This window comes from Amblyomma mixtum, chromosome 2 (genome assembly GCF_055824585.1).
Source record: "Amblyomma mixtum isolate Tamu chromosome 2, ASM5582458v1, whole genome shotgun sequence".
Lineage (NCBI taxonomy): Eukaryota > Metazoa > Arthropoda > Arachnida > Ixodida > Ixodidae > Amblyomma > Amblyomma mixtum.
In genome coordinates, this window is record NC_143013.1 from 39275850 (window position 1) to 39301541 (window position 25692).

The 25692-nt window shown below is 51.0% G+C and overlaps 1 protein-coding gene across 1 annotated transcript in view; it reads left to right on the forward strand.

Annotated features, from left to right (window-relative positions):
- The first annotated feature begins 138 nt into the window (after window positions 1–138).
- The window catches only part of LOC149359039 (uncharacterized), a 91619-nt gene continuing 66065 nt past the window's right edge, over window positions 139–25692 (forward strand). Inside the window, exon 1 of the mRNA XM_089571221.1 lies at window positions 139–278. Coding sequence (XP_089427347.1) covers window positions 233–278 — 46 coding nt within the window. The 5' untranslated portion in view covers window positions 139–232. The remainder of the gene's footprint in view (window positions 279–25692) is intronic.

Genomic DNA, 25692 nt, shown 5'->3' on the forward strand with positions numbered 1-25692 from the left:
TGAGCACATTAGTTTTAAAGCTTGTGTTAATGCAAAGAATGTACCACTTTTTATTTGTCCTAAAAATTGCGGTTGGTTTGCAGCGCCCTCTGAACAAAGGGCCTTGGGTTGCAGCTGACAGCAACGTCAAAACGAGAACTCGCGGCGTGGTGCGTTCTCGTCAAAGTTGGTTGTGTAGGTGTGGTCGCGTGAGAAATGTTTACACGCATGCGCAGCTGATCTGTAATCTGACATGGCGGATGATCCGCAGCTCGCCAGCCCCAAAAGAAATACGTCGGGTGAGTAATGATTTTTCTAGTCAGATTCTGAAACCGTGCTTCACGTAGTGAGTTTTCGTGTTTCCAGACTACGCAGTACGTTCGACGCTGATGTCTTCCGGTGTGCTGCCGGAGACGGGTGTCTTACGTTAACCCTAAAGAATTCTGCGATGGTATTTCATTCAGGGTGTAAATTGCTTCGTCTGGTGATCCGATCCTCACGCAGATTGCGTCGCCGCAATGCGTCTGTTTATCCTCAAAAATCCGCCAAATCGTCAATGGCGCTTTCGTTCATTGTCGGCTCGCGACTGCGCTGATGCATGCTATTAGGTGGCATGCGGTTTACTCTCGAGCTCTGAAGCGAATATGAAATCATCCCGATGAGTAGGATCGTTGCATGTGACAGCGCACAATGCTGCGTTGTTGGCATACGCAGAGTGGTGAGGTGATATAGCGACACTGAATTATATCGATGAATTGATCTGGCATTTGATTTGGATGACTGTCCATGTCCTTTCTTTCTCTGGTTGTAGCAGCTCCCATGTCGATGAAAACTGAAAATGCCGGTCTGACGCTTCTTATGACAATTCCTTGATACGCACATCCGTTTCGCCAGCCACACATTTTTGTCACTGAGAGGTAGGAAATCGAGGCTAGTTAAATATGGAGTTCCCTGGCTTATTTTACTTTCGCGACGCTACGTAGGTTCTGATCTTGCGTCATGGTCGTTTGGGAGATACGACGTCTGCGAGCGCCCTTTTTTTTTTTTTTTATCGTGAAATACTTGCTGAGATTTCCGTTTTGTCCCGCTTGTGCTAGTTTCATTTGCCCTTGAATCGTAGCTAGCCGATCTTGCCCTGCATTTTGCTGCCAGGGGTAAATTAATCGAGCCTGAGTGGATGTCGCTGCGCTGCCGTTGTACCTGAAAGGTCGTACTCACGTCCTGTTTATGGGGTGGTATCGCGGGCTGCACTACGAACGCTTATAAATTATGTTCGTGTAGAATTTTTCTTCTCACACTGGAATGCTTCCGTCGGATCTCCATCTAATTTCATTTCTGCAATATATCGAGGAGGCTGTACATTCTTCCTTTAATCCGTTCAGCTATTTTCTTGTCCGTAAGCGCGATGTCCGGATATTCAACTACTAGCTCAGATAGGGGCTTGATCGCACCTGCTTGTGGTATGGGTAGTGTTTTTGAGCATGACTGCTTGTTTTTTTTGTATTCTTTTCCGTTAACCCTCGCTCTGCGATGCCATCCAAGAAAAGGCGCTGTAGCTGTCGACTCTGCTTCAAGAGAAAAACCTTTCTGCTGGTAGCATGTGAATTCCTTGGCGCGATCACGGGATGGAACTCACCTGTAGTTTTTGCGTGCACAGCTTTTTCTTTGTCCCTGCTGTGCTTCCCGGTGATTTGTCGCGTGCTTGCTCTCTAATGCTACGACCAGCTTGTCCGCATCCGGCTAGGCCGGCACCCGAGTGTAAAGCGTATTGCGTTCTGCGTTTGATGAGTGGCTAGTGTGGTTGGTGATAGCCGTGGATAGCTCTTCAGTAACGGGTGAAGGTGGCGGGGTTGTCTGATAAGCGACTATACGATGACAGGGGAAAATATTTATATAGAATATCTGATAGGCTTTGTGCAATAGCACTGAGTACTTGGCTTACGTAACAGGAACAAAAGTACCAAGTGTGACAAATGAAAAATGAGAAGGAAAAAAGGCAACAAAATGCAAAGAGCGCCGAATTATGCACTTTAGTACAGCTCAAAGTTTACGCAATCGTTCGCAAACTATGGCTCGATTTCTGGTGGAACCGATGGCATGGGCATAATCATTCCAAAGTAAAATGGCATAAAGTAGCTCAGAAGAAGTGATGTGTCTGAGGTTGGACCTTTCGGTTTGTATTTTTTGAAAATTCGGGCGAACCTTTTTCGTCGTTTACTTTTATCTCATATTATTCAGAACACATTTCCTACGCGTCAGTCACCTCTTTTTCGACGGAGGCGAAATTCTGGAGGCCCGTGCGCTGTGCGATGTCAGTGCACGTTAAAGAACCCCAGGTGGTCGAAATTTCCGGAGCCCTACACTACGGCGTCCCGCATAGCTTGAGTAGCTTTGGGACGTTAAACCCCCATAAACGAACCTATTTTAGGGTGAAATATTGTGGTATTGCTGTGCACTAAAATGTCATTTAGAGTATCATGGCTTCATTTAAGCCAAAGCATTGATTGCCTATAATTAATGCACAAGCGAACGTTAATTACTGGTAACCACTTCTAGCTAAGCGAGCTGAAGGAAGTGCTATCGCCCATTAAAATGATGGAACCGTTTCACAAAAACGAAAGTATAAGTTTATTTCTAAACGGTGGTCTCGAATGGTACCGCTGCTTTGACCTAGTTTAGGCGAGGGGGCGGTGCATCATCATCATCGAGGTCTGCCGCTTTACCGTCGTGGTCGCATCATGACTCGTTCTCGTGACTCTTATGCATGCTTTCGAGGGTGCTTACATGCAGTGGACAAACCTACTTAAGCAGGTAACTGGCCAAAGTGGGTGATTATAGTGAACAGCGGTGCGCTGGCAGACGTCGTTTAGCACTCAGCCAAACGGTGGTTCAAAACTAACAACTGCACTACTTAATCCAACGGCGCACTGCCATACCACGGCCCTGGCTTCCCAACACTCAGTGAACTTTCTCCATTGAGTGAATGTAGTCTACTGATAGCCAGCTAGCCGCGGCGTGCGTGACAGGGTACTGACCTAACCATCGGAAATCTGAATGTCCGTGTGACAATTCAAATCTATATGAATATAACCCCTCAAGAGTAACGACCGTGAGGAGCTTTCTACTCGGTCTAGGCCTTTTCGGGCAGTTTTAACTGAAGCTTAGAGCGTGTGTGTCTGTGGATAGGTAGTCTTGTGGTGAGTAGTTTCACATCTGCCCGATAATACTAATTTCACTGTCCTTGTCCCCTTCTTGTGGTCTCGCTGCATCAGCACGCTTCGAAAGGCCTCATACGCATTATCCGGCCGAAATGTCAAGGTTTCCCGTATACTCCCCCCCCCCCTCCGCCTGGGGCGAGGCCGTCGCCTTTATCCAGAGGGCACGCCCTTCGCCTCTATCGGCTGTGTAAACCGCGACCCAAGTCGAAGGCTGTGGAGAATCTCCTGAGCGTTGGTGCCGTTAGCGAGTCACGGTTACGTTTGCGGAATGACCCCGGCACGGAGTACGGAGGGGCTCCTTGCCTCGCGTCTTATCCAATGGTATGTACTAGTTGCCCCCCCTCCCCTTCCCTTCCCCCCATAGACAAAAGATTCTCCAAGACAGCTGCAGCGCCAGAATGGAATCTGTCTCTCCTCGTGGAATCATGAAAGAAAGAAGAGAGGAGGAACAGAAGAAGCGTGGTTGTCTGCGATATAACGAGAGGCACCCCGCGCAGACCGAGTGCGTGGAAAGGGATGGAGCGTTTGTGTGTGCGCGGTCGTTCGTTGGTAGCAGCCGCTCTCGTATGGCGCGCGTGCCTTTCTTTTTAGCTTTTGCTTTACCATTGGCCCCCTTTTTTTTTTTTTCGTTTCGTCTCGCCGTTTTCGTCGCCGCGTGGTGCAGCGTGCATGTCGTGGCGCCCGAGGAATGCCTCGACTCCTCCTCGAGGTCGTCGCGCCGGCCTTTTGTTTTGGACCCCCTGTTGGGACTGCGGCAGACGTGACTGTGTGGCGGCAACACTCGCCTCTCGTTTTTTTTTTTTCTTTTTTGCGGCCATTGTCGCCGAGCTTCTTCGATTGTGCGTGGCCCTCCGAACGTCCTTTATTCTCTCATTTTATTCCTTAGAAAAACAATGTAAAGAAAGCTTTCCGTGACGTTCGGTCGAATGGACATCGTTGACTACTCTGCTTCCAAGTGACCGCCTGCCGTGACTGTCTCCCGTTTTGCAAAATAAATATATAGAAAAGGCGTAAACGCGACGCATTTGGTAAGCATTTGCATCGGGGGCGCTTCTTAACAAGGCAACCATTTGTGCCTCGGGCGTCAAGTTGGCGATGCGCCGTCGTTAAAAAGAAGTGTGGTCGCGGGGAAGAAGTGTGACCGGAGAGACGCGAAAATTGCGACTAATGGCTTCGGCTGGCCAATTAGTGGTGACGTCGCGGCACGCGCTGATCGGAAGCGGCCGTCACGGTGGTCGTAGCTATGTATGAGCTGCGCAGGCCTTGTCTCAGTGCGTCGTTTCGGCGCAGCCTGCCATTGTCGTGCCAACGCTATTATGTGGTGAGCGCTCACTCCCGCATCTGTAACGAGTATTGTGCGGACGTTGAATGGGTTCTGTGGTGCCGATGCCTTACCCTCCATGCTGGGCTGCGGTCGTTGGAAAGGTTGTGCGCCGGGCTGGAAGGAGCTTTTGTCGGCTGGTGCTTTTAGCAACAGCGCGCTTGCCTGCGTGTTGTAGTTTTGTGGAACTTAAGCACCAAGCTACAGCATAAGTAAATCCGCAGGCATGGGAGATGAGCCGTGTATGCGTGCAGCGTCTACCTCGCATTCGTTAAGCCGCATGGTTTGAGTCCCCGTAGTGATAGGTTAAGAACGCAGTCGTCATCATAATCATCATCAGCATGTTCATCATTAATTCCCATTCATTCCAGGTTTACTTCAAACGAAAAATTTTCTGAGCTAAGTGTCAGTGGTGGGAGCTAGGTGTCACGATGGGTGTTTGATGGGCCAAGCAGTTTACAGGGGATAGGGAATCAAGTGAAGGTGACCCTTGTTCAGGACAGCCTGTCGAAGCACATGCAGAGGAAGTGTGCCACAAATTGGAGGCCATGATTTTGAGAGTCAGTCAGTCTCCGTTTTAGCTCGGAGTTAGGCATGGTTTACAGCATCATTCATGAAGTTTTGATGATGTCACAGGCCAGTTCCTGGCAGATGCCATGAAGGTTCATACCAGAGCAAAAAGCTTCTTGTGAGCGTTCTAGCCTTGATAATGTATACATGTTTAGGGGTAATTCAGGAGGCCAAGTTCATTGCAATAGAAGCAGAATAATTTGGTGAGCACCACCTCCAAGGAAATTTCGTGCTCAGTGCTTAGTTGGAAAGGTCAAACATTTTTTTTTGGAATTCAGAATGTGTCGGTATTACTAGAACTCGTGCCACACAGGACAAGTTATTGGAGATGCTGATGTTTCAGTAGTGGAGCTTTCACGCAAAGAGAGACACTGTGTGCAGTTGTTGGCAGCTGTGTTGCTGCTTCAGGACCATACCCCAGCTCACAGGTCTCTCAAATCACCGGGTGCTGTCAAGGTACACATCTTCATGGAACTAAATCCTCCACCCTGAAGTTCAGACCTGGCTTCCAGTAATTACTATGAAGTCTTCTATTCTGAGGGCATTCAGTCACTGGAGTAAAAGTGGAATAAGTGTGCTGAAGCCAATTGGGACTACATTGAAAAGTAATAAGTTCAATTTTCTCGGGAAGTTTTGTTTTCATTTTCAGTTAAACAATTTATTGAACACCCCTAAGAACCACCCTTGCTGAAAACTAGTTTGACTGCCCAATACACGAAGTAAGCCTGCTGCAAGTGGAATGCATTGTCCCCTCAGCTTTTCCTTTTTGCTTCCGTTCAGAGTGTAAGTATGAAAACTATAGGAGGGGCCGTATAAGACCGGCGCCTGCGCCCAAAACCTCCTGTCCCGTAGTTCCCGTTACTGTTATTTGAATTCGGCGTAGCACCCATCCACAGATATGTCGGTTCTGGAGAGGCGCTGCCGACATGTGCACATCCTCAACTTTGACGGGTCGGTGGTAGGTGTGCGAGGTCAGTGGAAATCCGCTGCGGAGGCACGAGAATGCGTTCACAATCAAGTGTTGAGAGGCGAGGCCTAGCAACAGCATCAGAACTTGTGGCTGATTCGTGCAGATGCGGATTTGCGGCTGACGAGGGCGACGTTAACGTGTCCCGTCTGGGAAGGCAACTGCGTAGATAAAAAAAAAAGAATAAAAAAAGACGCTGGCCCGCACTGCGTGTCCACCCATAATACATCGATCTCATATCGAACGGGCAGTCGCATGGCGGCGTCGGCGGCGCGATACGTGCAGTCTTTCGCCGTGGTGCTCCCTTTCCCATATTCCGGCGTTGCGTGCCTCTTTCCCCCTTCCCCATCTGCCTTTCCTGGTCGTCTGTCCGGGTGCGCTTCCGTTTTCACCCGGAAAACGGGTGGTCGTTGATTCGCGGTGGAACTCGATCTCGACCCCAACCTCCTCACCCGATACGCGACCGTCGTCTGGGTGATCGAAGACACGCGGCGCTTGCGTCACGCCTTCCGGGCCGGGCAGGTGTATGGGAGAGCGTTATTTTCGCCCATTTACTCCGTGCTGTGATTTAGAAGCGAAAAAGAAACAAACTCGCAGGCAACTCGGGAGTTTGGCACTTAGAGACTGTTACGACAAAGACATGTTTGAAAGGGGTACATACTTGCGCAAAAGACGGGACGAAAACGAGGAAACACTTCTTTCCTTCGTGATAGCAGTGCTGGGGGTTGTTGGAACTTTTGATGTAATCAGGCTGCACCGGTGGTGGTGTGCTGACGTGAAATGCGCATGCGACGGTTTTTATCACTGTGTTTGACCTGTAGGGTATAAATGCGTAGCTCTCTATCACAAACCAGTTGGCAGTTGCGCATTGTACATGTCGTTTGCGTTTCCTCGTTCCCGTCTTTTGCGCAAGTATGTACCCGTTTCAAGCTATGAACCAACTCGCCCAGATTAGAGTTTTAAAAAAGACACGTTGGAATTTACTGGTTAAGTTTGAACACACGCCGACCCGATATAAATGGGAAGCTACTGATTTAGGAACGGCGGTTCTTTTCACGGTCCCGACACTGATCGAACTTCCGGTGCGCGTTCGGTAACCCCCCGGTGTCGAAATGTGCCGGCTTTTTACCGGTATGGCGCGAAAAAAAAAAATTGTCCTAAATACGCGGGCATTGTGACTTGCATTGTGGCAGCATATAAAGGGTATCTCTGTTCTCGTGCATTGTTGGCGAAAACTCGTTTGAGCGCTTGCTATACAGACGGGCTTTTATATTTTGTTTTTATTTATTTATTATTATTATTATTTTTATTGTTGTTGTTGTTGTTGCTTGAGCGCTCGTATAGTCTTGCAGATACAGAGGGCAACCGCCGCATGGTTCGGCGAACTGTTCGGGTCTGTAGATTCCGGTCAGTCAGTGAAAAACCCCTTCAGCTTTTGAAAAGGACTACAGCCCTTATATTACTTTGTCATACTGCTGTCTGCAGCGCTTTGCAGTGAAGCTCTGTTTAGGCGGAAAACCGTCGTCGCGATGCAGTTACGATAAATAATAGGGAACACTAAGTTGGTGCTCTAACGCCTATTCCATCTTTACTTCGCGCTGATCTTGAAAGGGCTGGAAAAAAAAAAAAAAGGTTATTAAAACGTCTTGCGGCAAGCTATACCTTGGAGGAAAAAAAAAGTTAGTATACCCGGAGAGTAGTTGCGTGACGCGTGCAGTTGTTCCTAGCAGAAAGGGGGCAGAAGCCACGGCAGAAACACTGCGATCATGGCAGCGGGGGTAAAACCTGATATATCTGTAGGAAGCCAGCTGAACCTCGTCGAATGTCACTTATCATCGCGGATATTCTCTCTCAGCTGCGCGCTTGCATGTGACGTTACTAATACAGTACGCTCATTACGATCGCGACAACCAGAGCGTCCTGCTCGCACAAAAATGGTGGCCTTTGCGTCGTTGAAGATTGTGTAGCCCGACACACCAGCCAATCAGAGGAAGCTGTCCTGACGCATGAAAAGGTGCGGCGATTTTCGCCCCTTGGTCAGCGGTGCTGTACGCAAACAAACCCGCCTTGTCGAGAGTGCAACCTTGGCGTCTAAACAGATTGTTGTATTAATAAGCTGACTCCCACTGTGTAGCTTTTTCCCAAAGCCCTGTGCGTTGTTTTCTTAAGACGGAGTACACGACTGTACTGCGCTTCAGGTGCGAATTCCTTTGCCGTCCGTCCAACTTTCCGTCTGTCCGTCTTCTGCGTGCTTTTACCGCCACGGCAGTTCTCTCCTATACACACTCACCACTACGTGCCTCGCACTTCCTTCCTAATTAAGCCTCCTCGCCTTTAGTTTCTTTTTCTTTCGTCGCGACTGCGCGGTGATGATGCGTTGCGGGCATGGACGCCGCCTGGCGATGCTGCCATCGTCAAATTAAACCACGGCTGGCTCCAGCCTCAAGCCACGATTTTGGCGATAGGCGAAGTGTTCCGTTCGCGCTCGCCTGGTCACGTGCTTAGTTCGTCGCGCCGCTTCGGAAGAGACTGCAGGAGAACCGCGTTTTTGCCGAGCCATTTATTTTAGCCGAAAAGCGGTTACTACGTGCCCCATGCGAGGGTTTTCTCAATGGAACGTCTTTTAACACAGTCTCCGTCGCGGTGCGGGTGTCGCCTTGTTTTATCTGTTTCCTCCGAAGCAGCCAGCTTCTGCTGAGCTCGTGCTTCGTCTTTTTGTTTGTCCTGTGTGTGGCAGGCGTCTCGCCGTCTCACGCTCCTATCGGCGGCTGTGCGAGCGGGACGATCGCATCCTCGATAATTACTGCCCTGCGGACAATTACCGTATAGTAGAACAGAGATTCCCCGCCGACCTCCCCTTGAGATAACAGTGTGCGTTTCGATAAGGGACTGGAAGATATACGCTGACGGTTGGAGCTGCCTCTATTTTGTATGCCGGTGGAGTCCGTTCGTGTCCCGTATCGTTTTCTTCCTTTTTTTTTTTTTTGGCTGCGGTTCGTCGGAAGTGCCCAAGAGTGCCGTGTGTAGGTCGAGCCGAGAAGTTTGCGCGCAAACGTGGTCGTGCGGATCGGTCGTCTCCTGGGCGATTTTAGTCGGCATTTCCAAGATACCTGGCAAGTCGGGAGAATTGCAGTTGAGGAGAATCCCAGGGAGAAATGTTTTGCACTAAATCAAATCCGGTCTAACCTGGAGCCATGCAATGTAGAAATGAGTATAGAATGAGAGAACAGTTACTGAGGGGATTATTGTCGTTCTCACTACCCCAACCCCTGAAATTCTTTAGTTCTGCGTCACTCAGAGGTTGTGAGTAGACGTCAGGACCGCTGTTTCTCAGTTGTGTTCAGTATGCTGATGTTGTGTAGAGAGACCATTGTAAACTATTCGTGGCTGCGTCGTCACACACGCCCGGACTATGATGGATATCCGTTTTATTGACGAAATACTCACGCCTGAGTTCAAGCACACGAGTGTACACACCGGCGGCTTTGCGATTGGCATGTAGCTGTACTGTATGCTGTTTTTGTTTGTATCGTTCATATTGATTTTGCTGTATCTTGTCTCTCGGGTGGAAAGGGTTGCAAGAGATGGCCTCGGACTATAGATCGGTAAAGGCGCTTCGATTCTGTTTACCTGTGGGCTGTCTTTTCGTCTCGTTATCGTTCGGGCCAGGCCGCACTGGACTGGAGCCTATACTCCGCTCGTAGGAATTTCACGCTTAACAGATTACTTGCGCTTTGGGCGTGCAGCTCCGCCGAACTTGTCGCGCACTTATCTTTTCGCATTTATTCCCACTGCGGCCTTGCGCAAAAAAAAAAAAAAAAAGGAACGCTTCCGCGCCCATTGGTCTTGAAAACGAACGACCTTTTTTTCGCTGCACTCATTACGTTTTCCCGGCGAGTTTATCGCGCATACGAAGCGACACAAGCATTTGTATATGCGGGCGCACGGTCGACAGCCGTGGCGGCGTTTTTATACTACATTGATTCGTTCCCCCTGCTTAATAAAAGCGGTACTACGCGTGTCTAACGCGTTCTCAAAGCGAGACTGTAGCTTTCATTTTCCTTTCGTTTCTGCTCTTTTTTTTCTTCTTTCTTTCTTTTCTCTTGGTAGAGTAGAGGGCTGGGGAGTAACCGAACAACGATCGGGGAAGAAAGAGGGCAGACAAGGCCGCCACCAGCGCCGGCGCTTTCTTCCTATGCGACACTGGAGCGCGCTAATCTCCGGATTAGGGTTACGAATGCGCGTCGGATCGCGCCGCCATCGCTAAAAGCCGATTGTCGGGAGCCTCTGTTCCGTCGCATGCGTGGCCTGTGTGCCGTGCTTATCGAAGGGGGAAGGGGGGTCTTCCTTGAGAGGGACGCTTTTTTCCGCCTCCTCTATGTCTGCGTGAAATTCTTCGTCGTGGGGATTCTCTCTACCAACCGGCACAAACTTCCTCGTCCTTTCACTTTCTTTAATCCGCTTTTCTGCATTTCTGGTTCGTTCCGTGCGGGCGTGTTGGCGTGATCAGTTTTTGCGCCTCGTTGCCCCGCAGGCTAACGAGCATTTGTTTCTTTCCCCGTGTCCTGGGCGCTTAGCTCGGTTTGGGAGGTCACACAGCCTGTCAATCGCTGCGTTTGCTTCGTAGTCTGGATTTCAGAAACGTGCGTCGAGTGTTCTCGTCGAGTCGGAATCTGGCTATGCGGCTTCGCGTACGACCTCGCTGTCGGAGCTGGCGCTACGTTGTGATACCCCTCCAGCCACCATGACTCCGTGGTGTGTGGGTTGTGTGCGTTGCGGCCGACCCGTCTTCAGTCGGAGTAGATTGTCTCGACTCGCTTGGCAGTGGCGTATAAACGCGGTCAGGTAGAGGGACGATCCGACGCGACTTCCGAGTCGACCCGCTTTGCAACTCTTTTCTCACTGAGGAATAATAAAATTTCATTTCATTTCATTTTATTACCTTAAAGACACACGAGGGGTATTACATAAGGGGTGGGTACATATATTTTGGTGAGCAAGTGTTAACGCAAAGAAACATGACTGGTAACATTATTAGCGAAGTTGGATGAGCACGTGATGGCTGCGATGTCGTTGGGTAGGTCATTCAAAATGAGCTCGTACGGGCTTCGCTGCCACCAGGGGGTAGTATATTGTGCGCCGTGAAATGTCTAATGGAGTGGTCTGAGCCACGGAGCATATTCCCTGCGGGGCGTGACTGATTGACCACCAGCGTCGCCGTGTTGTTCGAAAATGAGCACATCGCGCGTAGCCCTGGTCATGTCTGCGTGCTGCGGCCTATAGTAGTCAAGTTTGCGGCGCCTTCCCAACGCTGACGGACTCGCAGCTTCTGCCGCGAGGCGGCGGCATGGATTCAGCGTTCGAGGCCCATTGCGATCGCAGGCAAACAGGTTCTCTACAGCCTGCTCTGCTCGGAGATCGGGCGCCGAGATAGCGGAGGAAACGCTGTACGCGCGAAGCTCTACATCCCGAAAAGTTATTATACCGGCTGTTGTCCGCGCTACCGGAAAATCACTGCTATTAGCGCGGCGCTCGTATAGGCTCGTGCAGCGCCGTGGCCGGCGGGGAACGCGGGTGTGCGAATGCGGTCTTCTTTTGTTAGGAGAATAACCTGCCCACGTACGTCGCGCGGTGGTGGTTCGCGCGTGTTGCGATTGAATTATCAACGCGCCGCGTTATTCGCGATTTCTATATAGAGCGCGGGACCGACCCCGAGTCGGGCTGGACGTGATCTAACGTCGCGCTGGACTCTTGTAACGGGCTCGTTTCTTCGCGATCTGATCTCTGCGGTTTGTGCTGGCCGATGTGGGGCGTGAAATTGAGTCGCAGAAGAAAAAGAGAGATGCGGTATTGATGTGTGGCCGGCGTTATGTTGTGAATTGCTAGTTTACGCAGCCCCAGTGCCGCCGGGTATCCACCGGTGGTAGACAATGGGCACAAGCTTCTCCTTGGCCTGGTGCTCGGGCCTATCTGGGATGCAGTATACAAGGGAAATGGGTCCCTGATCCCGCCTTGTGTAAAGAAATATACCTGCCATGGAGCTGACCGAAGCTGCTCTTGCGTCATTAAAAATTCAACATCATCATTATGCACTACGCACGTACGCACAGTCGCGTTTTGTGGTGACCTCTAACCATAGTAAGCTGGAACAAAGGTGGCTGCATAGCTACGGGCTTTCGTCGAAAATCCGCGGGCCACTACATTAGAATGCGGCCCCTACAGTGGGGCCCGTTTTGCATCGCTGGCTCTCCAATCTTTTGTTGTTTTTTTCCAGAGCAATGGGAACGATCTGTCTTGCCTCTTCAGAGCCTGAGAGTTACTAGGTTTCTGTAGGAGCCACCAGGCGCGGCCCAGTAGCTATAATCCGATGGCCCGTTCATTTTTTCCAAATAGTGTGCACAGGGCAGTGCGAAAATTCCTCACCGACTATACGTAGTCATTGTGCTGACGTCGGCATCCTTCTAATCGTGTCTCTACTCCTGGGCGAAGCGGAAAGTGCGGTACGTGATTCCGCACACCGATGGAAAACCCGTATATTGCAAAGCCACGCACTTGGGCTTCGCGAAGCCTAAGCCTGCTTTCACCTGCGTGTCTAATTGGGCCTAACATTAGAACTGGAGTCATTTTTTTTTTTTCATCCTGTTTTGTCGGTGTTATGCGTACGTGGTAAGCTAAAGCGCTCTGGCTGTGGCCGAGCCGTCCGTTTTTTTTTTATTATTATTCTCTCTCCTCCCCTCCTCTCTCATAACTGTCTCGCGAAGCTTTCGTGGTGCGTATATTTGGCAGCCGGTGTTTGACTAAATCACTTGTTCGTCGATGAAGCGGCGAGAGAAGGGTGCTCGAACCGAGCAGCCATGATGGGCGACGTCAAGGGCGTCCGCAGAACTTTTTCCAGGGGGGTGCACCCGATGTCTGGAGATGGGGGAGGCGGTAGGTTTGTAGTTGTTTTCTACTAGGGCATAAATAATGTCCGTAATTCCAAGGGGGGGCAACCGCCCCCCCCCCCTTGCCCCCCCTTCCGGACGCCCATGGGCGACGTGTATCGTCAAGGGCGCAGTGAATCACCCAGACGACATGGTTGTGTGGTTACATTTAGAGTGAACCTATTCCTGGGCCAGGTACGGGTTGAGCTACAGCAGCGATGCGAGCGCGGTTGCATTCGAGTGGACGCATTGCTGCGCCTCATTGTTGCGTTGCGTTGTTGCGATGTATTGTTGCGTGTTTGACGATGGTGCGGCGTTCTATTCTGATTGTTTCTCTCGCCTTTCAGTTGCCCCGCTGCGAACGGCGTGTCACTAAGCGAGTCGCTCGAGAGCCGCGTGTGATGCATAATGTCATAGTTGTGCATGATAGCAGGAGACTTGTCGTGTCCTTTCGTTACTTATGAGAGCACATATAACCGGAAAGAAGAAAAATAGCGTGAGTGTTTTTGGTGGCATCGTTCTCTTGAAGTTGCGACAACTCCATTTGTTGCTAACGTTCCCTTGGCATCGGACGTCGGGCTGTGTGTCCACCGCTTGCAACTGCAGCCCGGGACAGGACGTACGTGAGAAGCAGATGCCTCGATTCCGTTGACCGATGCTGGTCGTTAGAGCTCCAAACTAACTTTACAGAGCGGAATAGAGGTCATAAGGGAATGACTAAACGCAGCGAACTTTTGCCCTGTGTGTGTAAACTGCCTCTGAAATAACCGTTGTCGTCATTTGAGGCTCCAAGGGCTTCGTTGAAAACTGCTATGTGGGACTACTTGACTCACTTTCTGCGCGTTCGCAGGGTACTTAGCACCTCACTACGCGCGTTCCACTTAGCGTCTTTGCGCAAGTGCGAAGGAGTTCGAAACCGAAATTGGTACTCAAAACTTTTTGCACAAATTGCTGAAGTGCTGACTAAACCAAGCTTGCGCCTTGCTTCGTCCGAAGCACACGGAAGATATCCCACACTGGCTCCCTGTGAGCAGTGTTGGTTCCGAGGTCGCCGGCGTCTTCGACGAAGTCTTTTGAGTTTCTCCCCGCCTCCCCCTCCGAGAGACAGAGTTCGCGGTGGCGGCGCACCCTACATGGAGCTTGCGTGCTCGGCGAGCCAGCGCCAACTTCAGCGTCTCTCCCGTGGCGACCCACATTTTCTGCAGCAGCAGTCCTTCGTCGCCGGGTCGGCCATTACTCTCCCGCAGAACGGCCTTGGGTGTCCTTGGCGAGGCGGAAAGGCTCGGCCTCCTCGGCTCAAATGCCTTGCACTCCGTCTCCGTGTCATTTGTGCAGGGCGGCCAAAGCTGTACGGGTCGCGTCGGCTGAGGTGTGGCCGGTATGAAAGGGGACGAGCGTCCAGTTCTCGCTCGAAAACCAAGCTTTTTACTTCGGCGTCAGACTGGAAGTGTCGTGAGGAGAGCGCTTGGCCAGAGAAAAACTACTTAGGACAACTAAAACAAAGAAGGTTCCTCGTTTTTACTTGGGAGTGATCGTTGGTTCGCGGTGATAAGGCGCGTTTTAGTTCCTATTTCCTGCACCTGCACAAGCGCGCATGGCAGGCGTGCGTACGCGGTAGCCGTACCGACTTAATCACTTAAATAAATTTTTAAAAACAATAAAAAGCGACGAGTCCGTGTGGATGAATAGGCGTGCTCGTTTCGTCGTGTTCAAGCGTTTAGCGGTCGTCTTATTAAAGCTGAATCCTTGCTTATAGCTGTAGCCGTTTATAGGCCGCTTGAGATCTGACCAGTCGTTAAAGCGCGTCTTCGTGGGCCCACTTAGAGAAAACGATGCATCTGCGGCGTACACGCGGCATCTAAGCACGAAACTGTGCGCACTGCCGCCGCCTGGGTAGCGCTGCACGGAACGACTCCTCTGTCTTTTAAGTGCCCGCCGAAGGCCTTGCCTTGCGCCGTCTTGGTGGACCCCTTTTAAAGGAAATCGTTTTGTGAACGGTCGGATCATTTCGACTGGTCTCTATTCACAGTGCTCTCGCGTTCGCCGTCGTCGAGCTGCGATAGCTTTCTTTCTTTCTTTCTTTCTTTCTTTCTTTCTTTCTTTCTTTCTTTCTTTCTTTCTTTCTTTCTTTCTTTCTTTCTTTCTTTCTTTCTTTCTTTCTTTCTTTCTTTCTTTCTTTCTTTCTTTCTTTCTTTCTTTCTTTCTTTCTTTCTTTCTTTCTTTCTTTCTTTCTTTCTTTCTTTCTTTCTTAATTTTGTAAGTAGCTAACGCATTTTGCTGGCGTCGTTGTTGCGTGACGTCGTCAAACGGCAAAAGCTCGAAGAGATTGCAAAGGAAAAAGAAGAGCTAGTAAAATGAGGAAAAGGCGGTGATCAGCCAAGCGAGAGGCCCGTCCGGTTTTCATCTAAAATAGAGTAGTAATTGTTGAAAGTGCTTATTGGGTTGTAGCGATGGAAGCCAGCCAAATTTAGGGAATACGCCGAAGGTGTTATTTATCGCCGAATCAGTATATAGCGTTCGCGCTGGGCGCTCTTTCTGGAAAACTTTTTGCACAGATCCTCGTCGTTGAGACTGGAAGTGCCGCTACGCGTCGCCTCCTGTCAGCCGAGGCCGTTGTTCGCTGTGCTTTCGCGGTTTCTTTGTGAGGCGATTGGGGGCTTTTTTAGGCCCGCTCAGCCGGCGCTTGGCAACTCGCTGGCTGGCGACTGTCCACAGTCCGGTGCGCACCAGCGGCTTATGTTCGCCAGGTTATGTCACACCGGCTCAGTTGTCAAACGCCGTTGGGCCCAGGTCCGTCGTTGCTCAAGAGGGTAAGTTTTGGCTCGTTTTTGTATGAGCCGGCCTTGGAGTACTTGCAGCGCTGATTTTCTACTGGTGGCTGGAAGAAGAGTTACCAGATGGCGCTAGTTTGGTCCGAAATTCGCCGCAAACTTCGTGGTGGGATTGCGCGCTGTTACAACTCAAAAACTTACCGTGTAGTTCCATCCTGCTGTACCGTTCTGGTCCGACTTCTTGTCTCGTCCGCGAGGCGTGGTTAACAGCTTTTCAACACTTGGATGCTTGGAATTGCGTCGGCATTACGTCAGCTGAGAAAGCCCTTTTTCTTCTCGCCTTCTCTTTTTCGCGTAGTCAAGTCTCTGTTACGTGTTTCACAGTACCTTAGCTGTGATTAGCGACCGTCTATCGGTATTAGACTGTATGTTAAGCACACGTGCTGAACCGTAAACACTAACTACGGTACGACAAATGTGGCTGTATGCAAGCCTGTCAATTAGTGTAGTAAAGTCAATGCGTTTCCGTATTTGCCGTACGGCCATCCGGCTGCGCAAAACTCTCTGGTGTCTCTTGTCGTAGGTAACCGAGTCTCTCTGTGCGTATAGTCGACTCGCTGCAGACCTCTTTCAGAGCCTCGTTGTGCCCCTTGACATGTATGCGAGACCTTCCGCGCGCATTTATCACTCGTGCTTCGTGTTACTGACTGCGCCTTGCATACGGGAGGTGGGTGTGGAGTGGCGCCAAACGCGGCCTCGCGCATCGTACTCCGCCTTCTCAATCGTTGCGGCACCGTTCAACCGATCTCGACGCATAGCCGAGCTGCGGAGCGGTCGGTCGGTGCTTGCGGAGGGAAGAAGGCCGCGCATGTTCGATACATCCGCACTTGTGGGCGCTGCGCGTGCCTCGTTTTTGTGTGTGCGCGAACGGAGGGTGCGGGCCTCTGGCGTCGGGCCAACGCGGAAGAGTCAGCGGCGCGCGAGCAGCTCCGGCGCTGCTGTTCCTCCTCACCCTCTTCCTGGGCCGGCTGCGCAGGGTTGCGTAAGGGCAATGCCTTCCTCCTCGTCTTTCTCGTACTCTGCACGAGCGTAGTGCGTAGCGTACGCCCGCCTGCGCATGCGCGCCGGAGTGATGGGACTCCGTATAAGGTAAAGGCGATGCCTAGTGATCGGCTTTCCTCTGGGGCGGCTCGCGACGGCAGATGCGCCCGCGCTGTCATGCGTTTCTTTCCGTTGTATTTTTCTAGCGATAGCTTTTAAAGGTCCGTTTCTTGGCTTGAGCTTCGTATGAAGTTTGAAGTTTATTGCTTGAAATGCGTGAAAAATACCTGCATACGCTGATTGATCGTACAGAAAGAGGTCCCAGAGCAATATGCTGTAATCGGACTTCTTAATGGGACCTCTTGGTAGCGATGATAGTAGTAGTAGTAGTAGTAGTAGTAGTAGTAGTAGTAGTAGTAGTAGTAGGCGTAACCGATGGGTGTGAACCACGGTAATCACTTGGAGTGGTTGCTGTGGATGGAGGAGGAGAGTTACACTGACGTCACCACTAGAACGCGTCATGGCAGCGCACCACGCTGTTTTCCGAATCTAGTTACGTCACGTATAGTTCCTCTCCCTCTTGCTGTGACGACCTAGGTGGTCTTTAATGCTGTCGCGTTATGCGGGCATTCATCGACACTGTGCAGGCTTCAGCGGATTTTCCCGTTGGGTTCATGACATTCTCCTGCTTATGGCGGCTGTGTAACGGCTACCGTCGTCACCCTGTCTAGGCATGCAGCGCCTTGTGCACCAGTGACATCTGTCGCACTCTTGTAAATGGGCCGGCTGTTGTACTTAGGCATGTTTTACACCATATAGCCCTGCCTCTTCTGTGTTTCGAGGGAGGCGAAATACGACACTCCTCCCGTCACCGAGGTTTCGGCGCACGTTAGTTAGGATTTATCCACCATGAGTCACGCCTCTGAGCGAGGTAGACGACGGTCCCACTAACTTCAGTATTTTCTGAACGTCGTCTCGCCACATTGCAGTTTCCCGACACAGTCAAGTGAACCATCTCCGCTCGCTTTTTTCATTTTGCCCTCAGGAGCACGGTGTCGGGTGATTGCCCCCATCTCTCGGCATTCCTCCCACGGCTTCGTGCTAACGCGCGCGCGTACACAATTATCGGAAACGCCGTGGCAGCGAGCGCGTCGCCTAATTCTCCGACGCCCATGCATGTTGAGGCCGCCGCGGCCGGATCAGTTGCCGCTGGCTTGTATGCTAGGCGCGCGGTCTGCCGCGTTTTTTGCTCTGGCGCTCGCGACCTTGGCCCGAGTCGGTCCGGTGCGCTGACCGCTCCGGGTAGTGCCGCTGCGGCCGGGTAAGTTTCCGAGGGGCGATGATAATAGCGCCCGTGGGACGGGAGCTGCGTCGGCGTTGCCGTTTCTCTGCTTGTGCGATTTCGCCCGAATGCTCCTCGCTTGCAACACCTCATCATTCCCCGGGCGTCGTTGACGGCTGAGATTTTGAACCGCGTTTCGGCGGCTTCCAGGCAACACCTCCGCGCTGCAATTTCTCCGGCGCGTTCCTTCTCGCATTGTGCCTCGGGCTGAAACAAAAATGCCCCTTTGTTTGTCTGATTTTTTTATCTTACTTTTATCGTTTGAGTGTACTGTTATCTTCTATCTTTACGCTTCTATATCTTTCCCTCTAATTCTTCACCATCTGATCTTTGGCGACGTTACTGGGCAGTTCGCCCAGGAGGGCACGTACTGCGTGAACAGCGTACGACGCGCCGCTTTCATGTATACGCTTCCTACGCGCATGGGTTAGCGTTGTATGTATACGTGTGCCGTTCTCACTCGGTGCCATTTGCGACTTATCGCCCGAAGCCCATCGAGATGCCCGCCGGCGCTTTTGGATGCAGCGCACCGTATATGTACTTGTTCGTAGGGCATCCTCCTGTACAGTCATCTATTCCTCTTCGTTGCACTCAATCGGGTGTGCGTGCGTGCATCAGCAAACGAGTCAGTGTGTGACGAGGCCCGGGCATCTCGTAGGAGCGGCCCGATCCGTCAGTAGCGCCGATGACAGCCGGGCGAACAGCTGCCGTTCCAGTAGAGACGCGTCGTGGCCGTCGTCCACTGGTCCACATCGGGTCGCGAGCGCTCAGCGTCGTCCTTTTTGGCTGCCTGCTCGAGAACCGGGCGCAGTGTGCGGCTTGGTGCGTTGTCCCCCCAGACACGGGCCAGCGGTGCCCGCGGAGCGCCGCCGCGCTCTAGAAGAGTGGATAAACGGTAGACAACCGTCGGAGGCCGATGTGGGCGGGCCCCGCCCCCTTATTCTTCAATCGACGTCGCCCGTTATTTGGCGTTGACCTGAACGGGGCGCCCCGATTGTCTCCCCTTGTCTCCTCTGCGTGGACAGTGACCCAGAAAGAAGATCCTCGAGCGTTCGCTGTTGTTCTCTCGCGCTGTGTTTTTCTTTGGGCAACTCAGAAGTGCGATACGGTACGTCACGTCGACGTCTTATTCAGTGTGCAGCCCGCAGTGACAGCGCCCCCTCCCCCGCGAAACCCGGTTTTACGCCCTAATGATAGCAAGAAAAAGTTTTCCTTTGTGTCAGAACAAAAACACCTTTTCTTTCATTCGGCCGTTCTTTGCGCGGGAGTGGGTTAGGTTAGGTTAGGCCCAGGTAATGTGGGGTTAGGCGAATCAAGTTAAGAGTTCTAGCCGACGTACCGTTCTTTCATCTCCGTGTGTGGACGACATCGTACCGCCTCTCGAAATGGCTGTCCTCGGCCCGATACGATTTTCGTTCTGTGTTCCTCTTCTGCCCACAATCGCAGCACAGCATGGGTCAGTTTAAACGGGAACAGCTAGCTGACCAGAGCCCGAATAAGCCTAAGTTAGAACATCGCTTGCCCAGGCATGTTATGTTTTGTTTTTTTTTCATTCCTTGACTGAAGAGGAAATTTTAGCGAAACGGAGACGTATTCTGGACCTGCTGCGTATGCGCTAATTCTTGCGCAGTGCCAAATGCACGTATGACTTGTCTATTACGCATTCGTTGCTTGCACACGGCTGCTCCGGTATACGTCCGCGTACATCTTCGCAGTGCAAAAACTCGCTCTTTGTCTGCGAATACATGCAGTACCATTATCACTATCCCTACTACGCCCTCCGAGGGACTAAAGCCCCTCCCATTGAGCTCTGTTAACCCACTCCTGCGCGCTAGCTGCGACCACTGTCCCACCAAACTTCATCTCATCCGGCAACCTTCCATTGGTATCCGACCGTTGGTTGTCTGACTTTCTGTTCGCTTTCATTTTGGACCCGGCTGTACAGCATGTCAGCGTCGGCACCTTCGTTCCTCCTGCTTTCGGCAGTGATACTGGCTTCCCTCCTCTTCCGCATTGTACCTCAGCGGCGGAGATCAAAAGGTCCTCTCCGTTACTGCTGTCGGTGTTCGTCGACTGCGCAACCGGCGCGCACGACTCCTCTTCCTCCACCCGCCGGCGTAACGGACCTGTCGGGACTCCGGATGGACCGAAGACGTGGCCTCGCCGCCGCGTCTTTCGACTCGCGCGCCGCCTTCGGCCGTCGCCTGCGGTACGTGTGGGTTGCCTACGCGGCGCCGAACTGCGGAGATGTTCGAGAGGTGTATGGGCGGCAAGGCGATAGCCGCCGTTCGGCGCTACTGCGTCCGCGTTTGACGGACAGCCCGTCGTCCCTCCTCCCGACGCGCATCGGCGCTCCTCCGTGCTGCGCGGCGCAGGCCATGCGTGCGCGCCGTTACACTCGGCAGCGCCCGGATGAAGTAACGCGCTGGCCGAGTGGCAACATGTGGCAGGCACAGAGAACACCCGCATGCGCGTCGTCGTGCGTTATGCGGACGAGAAGTCGGCTGCTCATTGGCTCTTCGGATAGGTTTTTTCGTTCAGTTCTGTAACTATACACACGTGATTTCTGTGACGGCTGACAGTTGTTTGGCCGCCCCCGTCTTGTGTCGCCGTCGTCTTTGCGTGGTCGGCTGCCTTGTAAACACTAGAGTCACTGGGTGACACTGGACGATCTGTTGCGTCGCGTTGTTCGCTCGTGTTGCCCTGTCAGCTGTCGCACTGGCGGTCTGGCACCACTCGAAGCACACACCCGTCCTTGTGGACGGTTTCATTGGGCGACGCTTGGCGACTTATGCAGTAGGGTGCAGCCGAACTGACTCTTTTTCAACGGTTAGCTAGGCCAGCATCGGTGCGATGTTAACGCAGAGTGACCGTGAAGAAAGGGGGGGGGGGGGGGGGGGGGGGGGGGGAGGGGGTTCTGTTGTCATTGCAGGAACGATACGGATGCTGCTGCTTTTTCGGGGCTCAGTCGCGATTCACCACGTGTAAATCGTGTGTGGGACTCGTGGGAACGCTTTCCACCTCTTTCGGCAGCGCAGCGTGCACCGTGGAGAAGACGAGTGCGGCTGCTGCAGCCGAAGCCTCCTGGCTGAAGCGCGCCGTTGCTGCTGCTGATGGGGCTAGTATGCGCTGCCGGTCGGCGCGGTGATTAACCCGGACGGCGGTGGTGGTCGGCAGCGCGTGCTTGGCACCGCGGCCCCCGGACCGGCCCTTGCGATGCGGGGCGCAGTGCGGAAGGAGGCCGCCAATGGACGCGCTTCTTGCCTTGCTTTCTTCGCTGTGCGTTCCTTTTTAACCGTTCGTTTATTGTTTCTGTGCCGGCGTCGGTGGGGGTCAGCGTGGGGAGCGTCGGGGGATGACTCGGACTTCGATACACCTCGCAAGCGCGGAAGGGTGCTGCGGCAGTGACGTGCTATTGAATCTGTGCACTGTGGGCGGGAGCACCCGGTGTTTGACGCCTTACTGCCGGCTCCTTGTATCCTACGCTCTTACGGTGCTTGAGCCACGCTGCGAGGCACGTAAGGCTCCACTTTGATATTCGTGTTAACTCCGGTGTTGATATGCTGAGAAATCTCTTCTCGCCACAGATGAGACAAACGCCGTTTTTTTTTCTCTCTCTCTCTCTCTCTCACGCTCCCTTCGTAATTTACCGAGTCACGCAACGTATTGAACGCGGTAAAGCTGCCTGTAGGTGTTGAGCGTACCTGGACACCATAAGAGGCGGCCCACCCGCGCTCACTGATAAATGCCAGTTAATGACATTTAGCCGTAAACGGTCTAATTACCTTTTCACTTACTCGCTTAACAACAGTCCAGTCACTCTTGCGTCATCGTACAAGTACCTTGGCGTTCACTTTTTATCTAATCTCTCATGGAAAACCCACATAGAAAAAATTGCTGCCAAAGCTAGCCGTACATTAGGTTATTTAAAGCGTAACCTCAGAGGTGCGCCTTCTTCCACACGCCAGCTCGCATATCAGACATTCGTCCGCCCACAAATTGAATACGCATCTTCCATTTGGTCACCTCACCAACAGTACCTAATTAATTCCCTAGAGCGCGTACAAAATCGTGCCGCTCGCTTCATTTCTCGCAACTATTGCCGACATTCCAGTATAACTAACATTAAGGCTTCGTTATCCCTTCCATCCTTAGAATCTCGCAGAACAATAGCACTTATCTGTCTCTTCCATAAAATTGTTTACAGCCATCATTCCTTCACACTACCCCTTACAAAACCGGCCCGCACATCTCACCGATTGCATAATCACCTCAGTTTTAAGCGCCTTTCGGGAAGGACCACTGCATTCAACTCATCAGCCCTGCCCCGTGCAATCATTTATTGGAATAGTCTTCCTGACAACATTGTTCACATCTCAGATCATGTTATTTTCAAAGAAAAAATAAGTAGCATTTTCTTGTGATGTGTGTTCTGTAGTGCGTTTTTCAATTTAGTTTTTCAATTTAGTTCTATTTTCTGGTTGGTTGCTTGTTCTTTGTATAACGATGTTAAAATAACCATGTTCTACTTGCTTCTTTTTCCCACCCCAGTTATGTAACCCCCCTCACATAATACTCCAGTCGGAGCCCGTGAGGTATTTGAATAAATAAATAAATAAATAAAAAATCTCACTCACGAATAGTTCTTTGTGTCGACAGTTGGTATTAGGAGCCTGAGCGGAGCGCAGCATCACGTCGCCCGGTATTCGATTCGCCAATTCGGCCAAATTCGACCATGGGGGCGGCCGTGATTCAGTCAGAAATGCTGACGATTGTTGAATGCCGAGGCGCGTTGCTTTCGCTGAGTTTATCGCCTTGTGCAGCTCGTTAACTCTTGGCAGTGTTTCCTGCCCCCCCCCCCCCCCCCCCCCCCCCCCTTTCATTCACTCACTCTCGTGTTAACTCAGGCTCACATATACCATGCATATACTCACTCATGCACCCCATCTCTCTCGCATCCACTCACAGTTATGGCAGCTGACGCCGAGAATGAGATAATACAAAACAAAAAAAAAGAACCGGCTATCCGTTTTTTTTTTCTTTCCCACTCGTCGCCCGATTTGTGCGCCATGCGGAAGTAGCGGCCAGCCGCTCGGACGCAAGCAATACGCACAATGCGCCCCCGCTTTCTCCAGCTCCCGCTGCTCACGAAGCGTGCAGAATGGACCAATTAGGCGTGGTGGACCCGGTTTCGGGCAGATAAGGAGCTGTTCTCCCAGTGCCGCTGGTTATTCGCCCCCACTCTGTGAGACTGCACTGCCGTTTTTCCACACACTTGCTGGCTGCTTGGCCGGTTAGCGTGCGCTGTGGTAACCCCCCCCCCCCCCCCCTCTTTCTCTTCGCCCTTTTCGTACCATGAGGTAGATCAGTAAACCGAAAGATAGAATCTATAGCCCTTTGACGCCAACATCTTTGAATTAAAGGCCCGTATGGAGGCCGATGCAACTGTTGTTAATGGTTTTTTTCGCTGTCTTGAGTGACCGGTTGCGAAGGCGGTGACGCCGAGCTATACAGAATCCTAAGGAGGCCGTGTGAACTGTTGCGGTAGATGTCATTGCATGGTGTTGTTGAATAGAGGCGTCGTGCTGCACTTCAGCGGGCGGCCAAGTTTTACGCTTTCACATCCGACGCTGAGCTGTTGTGCGACACCGTGTTTTCCGACGAAGGCTTCCTCGCGTGTGCGAATTGCTCGTGGGCGGGTGTGTCTGGCGATTTGCTGTTTAAGTAATCGGCGTCCGTACACGATGACTCCGGTTGATTAGACAACATTCGCGTCGGTGATGCGCGAATGCATTGCACTGTGTTTTTAGCAGCCGTTGAGGCTTCTGTCGAGCTTTACTTTCTTCTTTTTCTTCAGTTGAGATGAGACATACTACGTTGTTTTCGTTCGCGACTGGCTTTTCAGTCACGTGTTACCTTACACGTGTAGCAGCTGCAAGCCTCACAGGCTGCGCATTAATTTTTCTTCATTATTCGATGACAGTCGCCTTCGCGGCGCACTTTTGTTGGCTGCTTCGTTTCTCAGCCTATACCGTTAGTAGACGGTGGTGGATGGCTGGGGCGTCAGTTTCGGATTCTTGGCCTCGGTATTCATCTCCGGGGTTTTCCTTGCGCGCTATAAGCAAGTCCTCCACTTGCAGTGGATGGAGCCCGGACCTTTAGTGACTCGTCAGCGCCCTCTCTGGCGGCGTTGCTAAAGCGTTGTGACGCCGCCGAGGCTCTGGATGCCTTTGCGTTAGAAGCGAGATTCAGATTCAGATTCAGATTTATTTCAACAACACTTGGTTGCCGAGGAGGCGAACAAAAAGGCAATCAAAAGTTGCCTGACGAAGCGTCCGCCCCCTTTACACTCTACAACTGAGCAGTGGGCAGGTTTAACCAAAGAAAACAGACCGTAACACCAAAGAGACATTGCATAAAACATTATACACGAAAAAAAAAAAGAAAAAACAAGAAAAACAGCACATATTCACTTAAGGCACACAATTAAGAAATGCTGCAAAAAGTATATTCGTCATTCAACATTGTTACACAGAATTGCACATAAAATACAAATATCGGTGTCCCTGAACATAACAAAAGGCATGAAGAGCTTAACTAAGCCGGCCAAAGTAAGGTTTTCTTTTCTAATAGAACATGGATTTTTTATTTTTTTTATAGGGCAGATATGTGCAGAAAAAGCAAGCCATTGCTATGTCACAAAAAGAAATGGGTTAGCTTTTTGCTAAATGCTTTCATGGAACGACTGTCGTGAATGATTTCTATAATACCCGGGTACTTATTTAGAAGATCAGCGATTCGATACTTTAGCGTTTGTGTACCGTAGTTCGTACGCACTAGTTCTTTTCTACAGGTAATATGCCGAAGGTTATGGTCGTGGTCTCTATAGAAGAAAGTTTGCGAGAACCCAGCCGGGTCCATTTTTATTTCATCATATATTTTCAAAGCTACTCTTTTGTTCATGATATTCGTGATAGTTAATATCTGATGTTTTTCGAAAAGTGGGGCTGAGGGGGCTCTATATGGAGAGTTTTCTATTAATCGTATGGCTCGTTTTTGTAGTATAAGCAGGTTTTCCATGTTTGTTTTTGTCGTAGTTCCCCAGACAAGAATACAATATTGCAAACGAGAAAAAACCAGACTATAATACAACTGTTTTTTTAACCACATTGGTAGTAAGTTCTTTATTTTAAAGATAATTCCGATTGATCTGGAAATATCTTTTCGTATTTTTTCTATGTGCAAAGACCAGCTCAGATTTTCTTGAAAAATAACTCCCAGAAATTTGTGAGAGTTTACTCGTTCTAGGTGTTCCCCACGAAATTGTATAATAGGTTCTCTACTGATGGCTTTATTTCTGGGACGGAAAATAATGTACTTTGTTTTATTAGTGTTCAAGGCTAATTGATTAATGTTAAGCCATTGTGATAGGTTGCTTAGCCAGCTGTTTGTTTGCCTTTCAAGCATTTCTAAGTCTGTTCCAGAAAAAAATACATTAGTATCGTCTGCATACAGGATTATATCTGGCGTAAGTGGAATATCGATAATGTCATTAATATA